The 12427-nt window shown below is 36.8% G+C and overlaps 1 protein-coding gene across 1 annotated transcript in view; it reads left to right on the top strand.

Annotated features, from left to right (window-relative positions):
* LOC136885511 (intermembrane lipid transfer protein Vps13) overlaps positions 1 to 12427 on the top strand; it is a 1358975-nt gene that overhangs the window by 631926 nt on the left and 714622 nt on the right. The window contains exon 24 of the mRNA XM_067158109.2: positions 4198 to 4330. Within this exon, the coding sequence (XP_067014210.2) occupies positions 4198 to 4330 (133 nt within the window). The remainder of the gene's footprint in view (positions 1 to 4197; positions 4331 to 12427) is intronic.

Raw genomic sequence — 12427 nt, 5'->3', positions numbered from 1 at the left:
GCTCTGCACACATCGAGTGTGTAATTGAACTCCCTCCTTGTCACATGTAACCCTAATATTGAGGCACACTTTTGTGTTTACAAGGTTACACATCTGGATGATGTCGGTACAGTCACTTGCAGTGTAACTTTAAAAATCACTTGCAATGTAACTTAAGCAGTTACAGATAATCTTGCCAAAGGAATTCTTACTTAAGGAGTTATTTTATTTTTATTTATTATAGCCATTGGCCATATATATGAAAAAGAAAGACAGTATTAAAATAACAATTAAATGCCAAGCACGAAATATCTATGAGGTAAGTGAATCACTCAATTCATAGTTGTATAATTGATAACGCTTTCTTTGTTCACTGTAATGCGTGATATCTGTTGCAAATAGTTCACACCATTCACTGATGCATTCTGGAGATGGTTCATGATTCTTCTTTATATCACAAATTCTGTGGTGAAATTCATGCACTGCAAAATGTGTTACAGTGTGTTTCAGTTTAAATCTTGACTTTGTCCACTCAAAAGAAGTTATTGCCGCCGTAGAATAGAACTCCAACCAAATGAGTTTCTTCTTTCCTTTCATCTATTGCAATAGTGCTTCATGTTGTGAATTAGATGGCATCATCATGGATGTGAAATATTCTGTAAAGAAAGACTCTCTCGTTAACTCATAAACCAGCCTTGAAGGTGTATACTTCAGATGCATACTTCAGTAGTTCTGATTGTTTTTGATCATGTCCACCTTCTTCAATGATTTTGTGTAATGTAGTCATATGTATGTCTAATAGTTAAATTGTCTGCACTCCTCAATATACATTTGTTTACATTCTCCTCTCACCATCCATATAAACTTTGTGGTAAAAGTCAATAGAAGGGAAGTCCAAACTTGAAATAAATTGCCGTGTCAATAAAAAATCTTCGTCATTCAGTATTTACATAAGCAATTGAAGAGCTTGAGGCAAACTTGCTGTCACGTCACATTGAAAAGTGAGCTGTTAGTTAATTTGCATCATAAACTACAGTACTGTAGCTACTGTGTTGTTTTGAAACATATTCCTAGTACAATTAACAAAAAGAAATATTATTTCCCTGTGAACTAGATTCTGTTTCAGAATGAAAGTCAGTTCCGATACTGTTTCACAAGATGACAGAATAACAAGAGGTTTGTGCTAAATTTAATAGACGGGGTTCGTAACCACTGCATGGTCCAATTGCAAAAAAAAAAAAAAAAAAAAAACCCACACTATGAAATATCTGCAGTCAAAATCGAAGTGCAAGGTAGGATAAGAAGAAAAGAAAAGCAAAAAGAAAATGGATATGAAAGGGAGATGAGCATTGAGGAGGGAATGTAGCCTTTTATGGATTTTATTTCAAAAAGTTTAGCCGCATTCTAAGGTGACAATTTATTAGTTAAAGAAAGAAAATTAAAATAAGAAAAATAAATTAATCACAAACATAATAAAAGCAAAATAAAGGAGAATGATGAACTCACATTCTTCTATGTAAACCTGAATAGAAAATACACAAAATAATGAACCATAAAATATAAACTATAATTTACATTTTCTTCATAACGTTAAAAATTAAAGTCTCAAAGAACATGTTGAAAATGAGGAATAAAATGGCCAGTCTTCTGATCCACTATGCAGAATAGATAAATTGCGCTGAAGGCTCTAAAAAAAAACATAATAGTGAAGATCTCTCTTCTAATATTTATACATTAGGATAGTCTCATATCTATATGTCCTAGCTACCAGATAATGTTACAAGGTTAACAGGTAACTTGAAACTAAAAACAAGTTAAGAGCCAAGTGGTTGCTTGATACTAAAAACAAGTTAAGAGCCAAATGGTAGCTTGAAACTAAAACAAGTTAAGAACTTTAATGATTTAAAACCCTATAAAATAAAAAGAATAATCCTGCACCCAAAAAATAACAAATTTAAAACATGGGCCGAAAATAAAAAAAATAAAAAATCTTCCCCCACGAAGTGACAAGGCCCCCAGAGGAATGAGAGCTACTTGGACACCCAGCTGAACCCAGTCAAGCTTATATGCCAAGTGATGCCACATGACATGTTCCCAAGAGGAAGAATACGTGTGGTGCAACAGGAGACTGAACCTCAATTTCGGAAAACCAATAAGCGTGCAGGGCAACCTTTCAACTACTTCTGACCAATAATATATGAATTTTCTCTTTCTTCTGGAAGTGTTGTTCCCACAGATTGCCCGCTTAACCGAAAATGTGAACAGACATGTGTAGACAGGGTGCGCCTTAAGTACCTTTCACTGTACTGAATTTTACTGTGTTCAACATGGCACAGGGTTGATACTAATGGTCTTAAGATTGTCTCAGAGTACAGATCTTCAATGAGAAGATACCATGGTCCTACTATTGGTTACTATAGTTTTATGTACTGTTTTATGGATTAAATCTTTGCACAGCTCGAAATCAGAATATCATATCTATAAAATGAAGGACATACTATAACTCTAATGAGGAGTAGTAAACTTTTCCTACTTCCAAAGTAAACGGTGAATGTATGTCAGTCAATGTATGTCAGTCAATGTATGTCAGTCTAACTAAGATCAAATCAGTAACTGGACATAGCGCGGTTGCAAAGTCCAAGAAAGTATAATGAAGCAGAAGTAATTCCAAAAGCTGTTGAAACTTTAAACAAATTTATAACTGTTAGGTTCTTCAGTCTGCAATGACGGAGCAACGTTTTTTATTCAACACCACACATTCTATGCTCGAATGGAGTGAAAACAGATATTTCATCAAGCTTTTTTAAAAAACTTTTTAACTAACTTTCCATTTTGTGTGTTTACTATGTTTGTAATTCATTATACATGTCTTACTGAGGATGACTCAATACCAGGTCGAAACATGTCTATTTATGTGTGAAGTTTCATCTTAATTGGACGTAAAATATTGACTATGAGGATTAAAATAGTTTTGTACAATTTTGTAAGAAAAATAATACAAGTCTGTCAACTCTATGAGCCACATATTCATTGAAGGTGACTTAACCAGTTTAAATGATATTTTTTTCAATTTCTCTGAGATTGCTGTTACTCTGAGATTGACCATTCAGCCACGATTCCAAATTTTGTGCAGGTTGGTCTCTCCATGGGCCCATTTTAGCATCCCCATCTCCTGTACATTGAGTTTCTCTTTGTTCATTTTCTTGGTAGCCCTCCATTCTGATCTGTATAGAATGTCTGGAAGGAGAAATGTTTTATGAATTTTTCCCTTCAGGTGGAGAATCACATAGAATTCTTGTAGCTGCCCGCTACTTTGTCCAACCATTATTTGTCCTATTGGTAATATCCCTGTCGGTGTTTGCATTATCTTGTATTGCTGATCCAAGATATTTGAAGGTGTTTGTTGTCGTTACCTCATTTACAATTTTTAATCCTTTATGACTGAATATTCTCATCGAAAAATTGCGGTACAAGTATGGTGTCTTCGTCATGCTAATCTTGAGTACATTTCTTTCTAACACATCCTACTAGGTGTTGTGCTCCTACACTTTCAGTTGCAAGCATTATATTGTCCAAATATCTTGATTGTGTGTGATCAGTTCATCCATGACCATGGTAAAGAGGTAACATCTAAGAGCAGATCTGTGATTCAGATCGACCTTAACTGCAAGTTCTTCTATATTTCTACAAGAGCTTCCCACAGTCATCTAGTATCCATTGTACATATCTCAGGACATAGTACTGTAATATATGGACGTGGTATTTTTTTTCTTCAGTGCCCACCAAATGAGATTACTTGACAGTTATTTATATATACAGTACTGTGTAAATGTCTGCATTTTTGTGTTTGTTTTATTTTACTATTATTACTATTATTAATTCAGTTATTCACCCAAGGCAATTGGGTACCATAACTTGAATGTCAACTGACTGAGAAATACATTTTACTTAGAATTCAGAATGGACAGCACTAAAAATATACTTTTCCATATTGTAAGTTTGTATTAATAAAAGTTTGACCTGTTAATACAGGCACCTTAGTTCAGTATCGAATAGCTGTTATGCAATATGTTTTCTTCCTTGAGAATAAGCCACAACTATAGGTACAGTAACTACTAACTACTGCCACTCATTTAGTTCCCTAAGAAATATTGTCCTAATTACTTGGGACTGGAACTTTAAAATGTGCAATAGGTCTCACAAACTTTCATATTTTAGCTTTCTCTAGGATTAGATGATGTGCGGATGATTATGAGAATCCTTTCGGAGAACCTTGCAGAATCTACCAGTTCTTCAGGGGCCGTAGCTCAACATGCCAAATCAATCTCGGAAGGGACCAAGAAATCAAATAGTAAGTACCCACTTATTTTGTAGGTTAATGTTAATTTTGACAGTGACCCCTAATTAAGAATAGGGAAAAACTGAAGAGGAAAAAGTACACTGACTGGCAAAAATGAATGGATTACTTAAATTTCAAAGGAAAAAGTGTGCAAAATTGTGAAACAGTTGTTTTATTATTTACATTGATTATTTTCATTGAAAAATTTATCTAAGATTATCTGTCCGTTATTGCTATCCTTACTTAGATACATTTTCATGAAAATAATCAGTGTATATAATAAAACAGATGTATCACAATTTAACATGCTTTTCTCTTTAAAACTTCGAGTGATTCACTGAATTGTTGGTCAGTGTAGTATCCTGGGTTTGTATGTGTCTTTCTATATGATCATAATGTATTAGAGCCTTTCTAGTTAGGGTTGAGACCAAAACTTAGTCTACTGAGCTTTATAGCTGCAGTTGCATAAGTGCAGCCAATATCCATTATTCGGGAGATAGTGGGTTCGAACCCCACTGTCGGCAGCCCTGAAGATGGTTTTCTGTGGTTTCCCATTTTCACACCAGGCAAATGCTGGGGCTGTACCTTAATTAAGGCCACGGGCGCTTCCTTCCCAGTCCTAGCCTTTTCCTGTCCCATCGTCACCATAAGACCTATCTGTGTCGGTGCAACGTAAAGCCAATTACAACAACAACAACAACAACAAAACTTAGTCTATGTATGGCTCTTGTCAAAGTCATGGAAGCGATTAGAAGTGCTTTGCACAAAAGAAAAGTAACTGCATTGCATCTTTCTGATTATAAGAAACTATGACATTCATGTTGGCTTATGAAAAATGTTTAGTTGGTTAAGAACAATTTGTAATATAAGGAATGAAGAAAAGACCAGAAAGATCATTTCTATATCTAGTGAATATCTTCAGATACCTTAAATCACATTAGAGCAAAATAAAAATGACTATTTAAAGCCTATATAATTTATATGTGTGATTTGTTAACTTGTTGGTGTGTTGTGCTAATGTATGATATATCCAGAGTTGGGAAGTAATTGAGTAAAAGTAATGAAATTACGGTACTTGTAACAAGTTGAATTGTAATAGTTGCACTCAGGTAATCGATGTACATTGGATCGAAAGTTTGGCAATTTTGGAGCCCCAGCACTTGCAAGATGTCATACCAGCAGTGTAATGCAAAAGATATGATGCTCACTTTTTCATTTACTTGCCCCTTGTTGCAGTTACTTGCTGAGATTTAGATAATCGTGCACTATGCCTTTGTGAATTTGCCCGTGGTCAATAATGGAACTGGAATAAACCTGTGACAGCGAAGAGGTTTAGCAATTTCTATTCTCTTATTTGAATTAATATTTTGAATATGGTAATTGTTGCTCGAAACATTTGTTATGTACATTTTCAAAGTTTAAAGGTATCATGTTGTCGTAGGTACGATAGGTTGATAAGAATCATAATAAAGAGATAAATATAATCCAACAAATCGCTCATAGCAACGGATATTCCAAAAGATTTATTAATAGAATGATAAATAAAGTGAAAAGTGAACCAAAAACTACTTTAATTAAAGAGCGAAAAGAGAAAGAGAAATTTGCAGTTCTAACTTTTTGAAATAAACATTTTTATCAACTGGCTAAAATTTTCAGGAAAAAGAACATCAATGTCACATATAAAATGGATAATAATACTAATAATTTTCAATTCAGAAAAGATAGAGAATAAATGTATAGTTAATAAATCAGGAATTTACAAATTAACATGCCAAACATGTAAACAAGGATACATAGGACAGTCTGGTAGAAGTTGGCTATAAGGTACAAAGAACATGTTAATGCAGTTAAACATAAAAGATATTCGGCAACGGGAGAACATATGATTGAAATGAATCATAAATTTACAGACAATTCCAATGACATAAAATTATTACATTTGGCCAAAAAGAGAAAATTAATGAATGTTTTGGAAAATTTAGAAATTTACCTTACACAAAAAAATAATTTTAAACAAATTTAAATGAGAGAAGTGCAGAAGATAACCCAGTGTACAGACTAGCATATGATCATTTAAGGAGCAAAAAGAAGAAAAGAAGAAAAACTTGAAGATCCTAAATTTATATAGTATTTTCATTCATTTCAACCAAAATTTTATGTATTGACCATTTTTATAATATTTCATTTTACTCTTTGATATGGTGTATTAAGACAATACTTCTTTAAATTGTAAAACAAAAGATTGTGCGATAATGTTTTGTTCTTTGATCTGACCACTGAGGAAGGGAATGGTTGAGATTTCCCGTAACATATTTGGTTTAATAAATAGTTTTTCTTTCATTTAATGAGTGTATTGATCAAGGCGGATTCAAATAAACTATTTTAAATAGTTACATTATACATTCAGACTAGTCAGTACGGACCAAACACAATATTAACCTATCATGTTTAAGTTTATTAACAGTGTTAGACTTTTTGTACTATAATTTGGTATATATGAAGGGTTCTGGAAACTTACTGTAAGGTTTTATTATCTAGATACATGTAGAGACATTATGAATGTTGCAGATATTTCCATGTGTATTGGTAAACAGTAAATGAAAGTTCAAGTACCCATTCAACTAGCTGGTCGATCAATGTTTCGAGTGTGTTTCATTAGAGTGTTGTAAGTACTCTTCCAGAAATCGATAATTCTAGATGGTTGATCGGATAGTATATATATATATATATATATATATATCGAGCTGTCAGTCAGTTCTTAGGACTCAGTCAAGTGTTGGACTCGAAGGCAAGTGATGGACTGTGAGCGATTGTTGGGCTCCGAGATGGAGTCGGTGAGCTCACGAGAGTGTATGTTATAGTGCGTGAGTCAGTGTTGTTGATATCTGTACTTGTCAGAATCGACTTCAGGGTACTCCGCTATTAAGTGTTGTAGTGTCATTTGCTACTGTGTATAATTGTGTGTTGTGATAAGGAAGTGAACATGTTCTCATGTGATATTTATTTATGTAAAATAAAATCGCATCGTAGAATGACAAAATGGCGATCGTGACAGGACAGGACAGGACAGGACACTTCAAGATTCGGCAATGAAGATCGAACAAATGACCGTGGCGATGTTACGGAATGCGCTGGCATCCCGAGGTTTACCGACAGCTGGAAGCAAGAACTAAGTATAAATAACCACCTAATCGATACTTTATTAATGCCTCAGGCAAATTGAATAAAATTAAAACTTACAGGACATGTTTCGACCACTTAGTGGTCCTCTTCAGCTGTATAAATAAAGAACTGGAAAGAAAAACATTATGACAATAAGCACAAATAAAAGTTCTTTGGAGACTCCTTTGATACAAATGGAGGTCATCAGAATAGGTCATCTTGCCTCTCGTTCTTGTTTGGAAAAGATGTTTATTCTGCGCTGTCTAGAGGGTCTGACTTTGAGCGCGACCTGGTGAAGTAACGATGTGATACAGTTTGACAGTTCATGGAAAGCTCTGGAGAGAAGGGAAGTAGAGTTTTATCGTCATCTAAAATAACATGTGAGGGAGGAGGGAGATTGGGCTGTGCTTCTGCGATGTCGTGTTTGATTATATCTCTTGTTCGTCTAGTCTGTTTCATGTCTACCCATTATTTGTGCTTATTGTCATAATGTTTTTCTTTCCAGTTCTTTATTTATACAGCTGAAGAGGACCACTAAGTGGTCGAAACATGTCCTGTAAGTTTTAATTTTATTCAATTTCCCTGAGCCATTAATAAAGTATTGATTAGGTGGTTATTTATACTTACTTCTTGATTAAACATCGATACGGTCATGAAATGGACAACTTGTAATAGCTGGAAGCAAAGCGGACCTACAGGAGAGGCTGCGCCAGGATTTGATAGACAACGAGGAGGACCCAGGCAGTTTCGACGTCGAAGTCACCTCGGAGAAAGAAACGAACGACCGAGTAAGTATTATGTTCGTACAACTAACTGCTTGATTCAGGCTGAGTCTGGAAAAATCGAGGCCCAGACTGAAAAAAATCGAGGCCCTATCCGAAAAACTCGAGTGGAAAATCGAGGCCAAGTCTCAAGAAATAAAGGACCAAATCAAGTCTTTGGGCAACGAAGTGCGCTTTCTCAGAACCGAGGTGATCACTGACGTCGTGCAGGGCAACAACGTACCGGGCGGGAAGTGGTCCGAAGTGATGCTTGCCATGGTGGAGTCCATAGTTCATAGCCCAGCGGAAACAGAGAGTGTGCTGTGTGAAAGTACGACAGCTCTAGAGACACGGGTGTAGCATGCAAGCAGTGACGGCGGCTCCGGCGTCGTGAAGATGGCAACTCCACGGGACGACAGGACCATTGTAGCGACGACAACCAACAAACGAGGGTGCCATCTGACCAGGACACTAGTCTGGGCACGAAACCATATGCCGGTAGGAACATTGAATTCAGCATCCCTGGAAAAAGAGGAGACTCAGCAGGGCCAAGTCCGTGACGTGTGAGCCTCTCCCGTGCATCGCACGGGTGGACTACGAAGGCGCGTGGGCCCTGGCAGAACACAAAGGTACGAGCGAGGGGAAAGTCAGGCGGGTGTCGACTGCCACGCGAGGACCTGCGGATCATTGCTACCGAAAACAGGGGCACCGTCAGCCAGACCCAGCGGATCCCCCATGGAAATGTGATGGCCACCGATTGAACTATCTGGCTGTCAAATGTGTACTGCAACAGCGGCAACGAGAAGACAGAGTGATTGAGGTAGTCTAAGTGTAATTAAATAGTGAAGACTAAGAGAGCAGAAGAAATAGATATAAGGACACCCAGATATAATTCAAGACCTAGAGTAAGGAATGTACAGGATAGATATTGAACGTTTTAGGGGGGATAATTGTCGTAGTACATCGTAACCAGTGAAAAACCTTCAGTTATCATGTTTAATATATCTTAATTATAGTTTATTTAATATTAAATTATCTTTTATTAAATGTTAAACATGACGAATACATGGTTTCCCTGTAAATATGTAGTATAAATGTGTATAACCTGAAATACGTATTGTGTATAAGTTTAACCTCAAAATCTATATAGTCGAAAGCGGTAGAAAATTCCATAATGTTCGTATGTTAGACTTATTGTACTATAATTTGGTATATATGATGGATTCTGGAAACTTAGTGTAAGGTTTTATTATCCAGATACATGTAGAGAAAGTATGAATGTTGTAGAAATTTCCATGTGTATTGTTAAACAGTCCCTCTAGAAAGCCAAGAATAATGGCCGAGAGGATTCGTCGTACTGACCACACGACACCTCGTAATCTGCAAGCCTTCGGGCTGAGCAGCAGTCACTTGGGAGATTGTTGGTAAACAGTAAACGAAAGTTCGAGTACCCATTCGACCAGCTGGTCGATCGGTGTTTCGAGTGTGTTCCATTAGAGTGTTGTAAGAACTCTTCCAGAAATCGATAATTCTAGATGGTTGATCAGATAGTACATATATGTATATCGAGCTGTCAGTCAGTGAGAAGTCAGTTCTTAGGACTCGGTCAAGTGTTGGACTCGGAGTCAGGTTGGACTCGAAGGCAAGTGATGGACTGCAAGTGACTGTTGGGCTCCGAGGTGGAGTCGGGGATTTCAAGAGAGTGCATGTTATAGTGCGCGAGTCGGTGTTGTTGATATCTGTACTTGTCAGAATCGACTTCAGGGTACTCCGCTATTAAGTGTTGTCGTGTCATTTGCTACTGTGTATAATTGTGTGTTGTGACTTACAGTGTAAATAAAGTAATTTATACAAGGAAGTGAACATGTTATCGTGTGATATTTATTTACGTAAAATAAAATTGCGTCACAGAACGATAATGTTTGGTCTTATTTAGTGGTGATAATCACTTAATGTCTGCATGCAAAAAATCACAAAATGAAGTAACATCTTTTTCTTTTTTCAACTAGGTATCTTTCCAGCCCCATGTGAAAAAATTTTCAGCGATATCCTTAAAACTAGTGTTTTGTATAGTAATTCTAATTTTACTGATTACTTGTTGAAAAAGTAATACATAATTATAATTCAGTCAAATATTTCTCAGGCAAATGTAGTTCATCCCAGTTACCTTTAATATGTACTTCTTGCATCATTCATCTATCTAATTTATATTTGTGAATTGTAAACTTGTATGTTTACTATGATAACATAATTCATGTATCCAGTATGCATTTATATATTGTAAACTTGTCAGTGTGCTATGTTAACATATATTACGATATATCTGGCTGTTAGGTTATCAGCCCTGTGGCTGGTCAGGTCCTCAGATAGCACTACTAGAGGTTATGTGGTTATGGGAAATTGCAAAAACCAAAGGTGGCACTAAAATTAGGTGTACTATGTAAGATGATGAACGAGGTAGTTTGTCATTGCTTTCCTCACTGGATCATTCTCAGTATGACTGACAAGCAGTGTTCCAAATATCATGTACAGTATCTGTATTTGTGGACCTACAAAATGTTTGTCTCATACTTTCTATTTACCGAAGAATAAGTATAAACTACTAAAGGCGAAGGTAGGTAGGTCTGTCTGTCTGTCTGTCTGTCTGTCTGTCTGTCTGTCTGTCTGTCTGTCTGTCTGTCTGTCTGTCTGTCTGTCTGTCTGTCTGTCTGTCTGTCTGTCTGTCTGTCTGTCTGTCTGTCTGTCTGTCTGTCTGTCTGTCTGTGTGCTTGTTTGTTACATCATCATGAAAAAACAGTTTATTGACACACTTAAAGTTCAGGTTTTGCACTAGGCTATATTGAAAATGAAAACCTACAACCTGTTTTCCAGTCATTGACCGGGTCAGGAATGGAATGAATCAAACAGATATAGGCTATTAGTACGATGTTGTCACCACTCCCAAAGTGATTTAGTAATGATTGATAGATGCTATGAAATGAGAATGGAGAGTGCTGCTGGAATGAAAGATGACATGGAAAACCGGAGTACCCGGAGAAAAACCTGTCCCTCCTCCGCTTTGTCCAGCACAAATCTCACATGGAGTGACCAAGATTTGAACCACGGTATCCAACGGTGAGAAGCTGACGCTTTGCCGTCTGAGCCATGGAGGCTCCACTGCACTAGGCTATATTGTTAATATTATTATTGTAGAAAGTACGCATGAACTTCACAGCTACAAGATAGCTCAGAAAGTGGGTTTACATTATGAAGATGCTTACCGAAACAGGTTTGTACGGTTATTTTAAGCTCCATTGTATGGTAGATGTATTTGTTTACAATTGGAATGACAGAATATTGAGTGAAATATTGAAAAGCTTGTGGTGAAATAATCTTGTTGTGAGCAGCCATCTTGCCACAGATCAAAATCACGCAGAAGTAGCACTGCAGTAGATAGACGATCATATTCTAGTGCAAGCGCTCCTAGCGCTCACTCAAGACACCATCCCCTCGGTTTAAGCCACGGCCAATTAGATCCCCTCATTGGCATGATGGCAGAAGCAGAGATTCAGTGTAATACAGTGGAGCTGTCTGAAGTATCAAGGGAAAGCATCCACAATGGCGGAAACGGTAGGAGTATTGACTTAAATCTGATTGATGATATCAGTCGCCAGATAACGGAGAATCAGTATGAAGAAGAGGTGCATCTTGAGACGGCAAGATCACTGTTGAAGAACATCATGGCTATTCCTCTTAGGAACCTAAGAATGGAAATAAAAAATGGCCTCATGAAGTTGGAAGAAGCTTTAGAGTCTGGAGCAACATGTAGGATGTCGTGGAAGAAATCTACAGAAGAACTGAAGCAGAGATCAGCTGCCATAGAGAGCAAAGAATTGTCCAGGACATCACCAATGAGAAATGACATGGAGAAGAGTGAGGATAGGAAGCAGGAAGATATTCCTATGGAACGAGCCGGAAACGATCTTGAAGGTACAGCGGTTAGCGAGAGTGGAAAATGACATTATTCAAAATCAAGGACGTTCAGAAGCCGTAATCATCAAACCAATGAACTTGCCATCTTCAAAATTAAAGATGAGGATGCTCAGAAACTACTGGAAGCAGGAAGAATTAAGATAGGATGGCTATACTGCACAGTACATGCTAGAATCATGTTACCTCGCTGCTTTCGATGCCTATCATATGGACA

This window comes from Anabrus simplex, chromosome 1, assembly GCF_040414725.1.
Source record: "Anabrus simplex isolate iqAnaSimp1 chromosome 1, ASM4041472v1, whole genome shotgun sequence".
NCBI lineage: Eukaryota > Metazoa > Arthropoda > Insecta > Orthoptera > Tettigoniidae > Anabrus > Anabrus simplex.
This window is presented reverse-complemented; position numbering and strand designations above follow the sequence as displayed.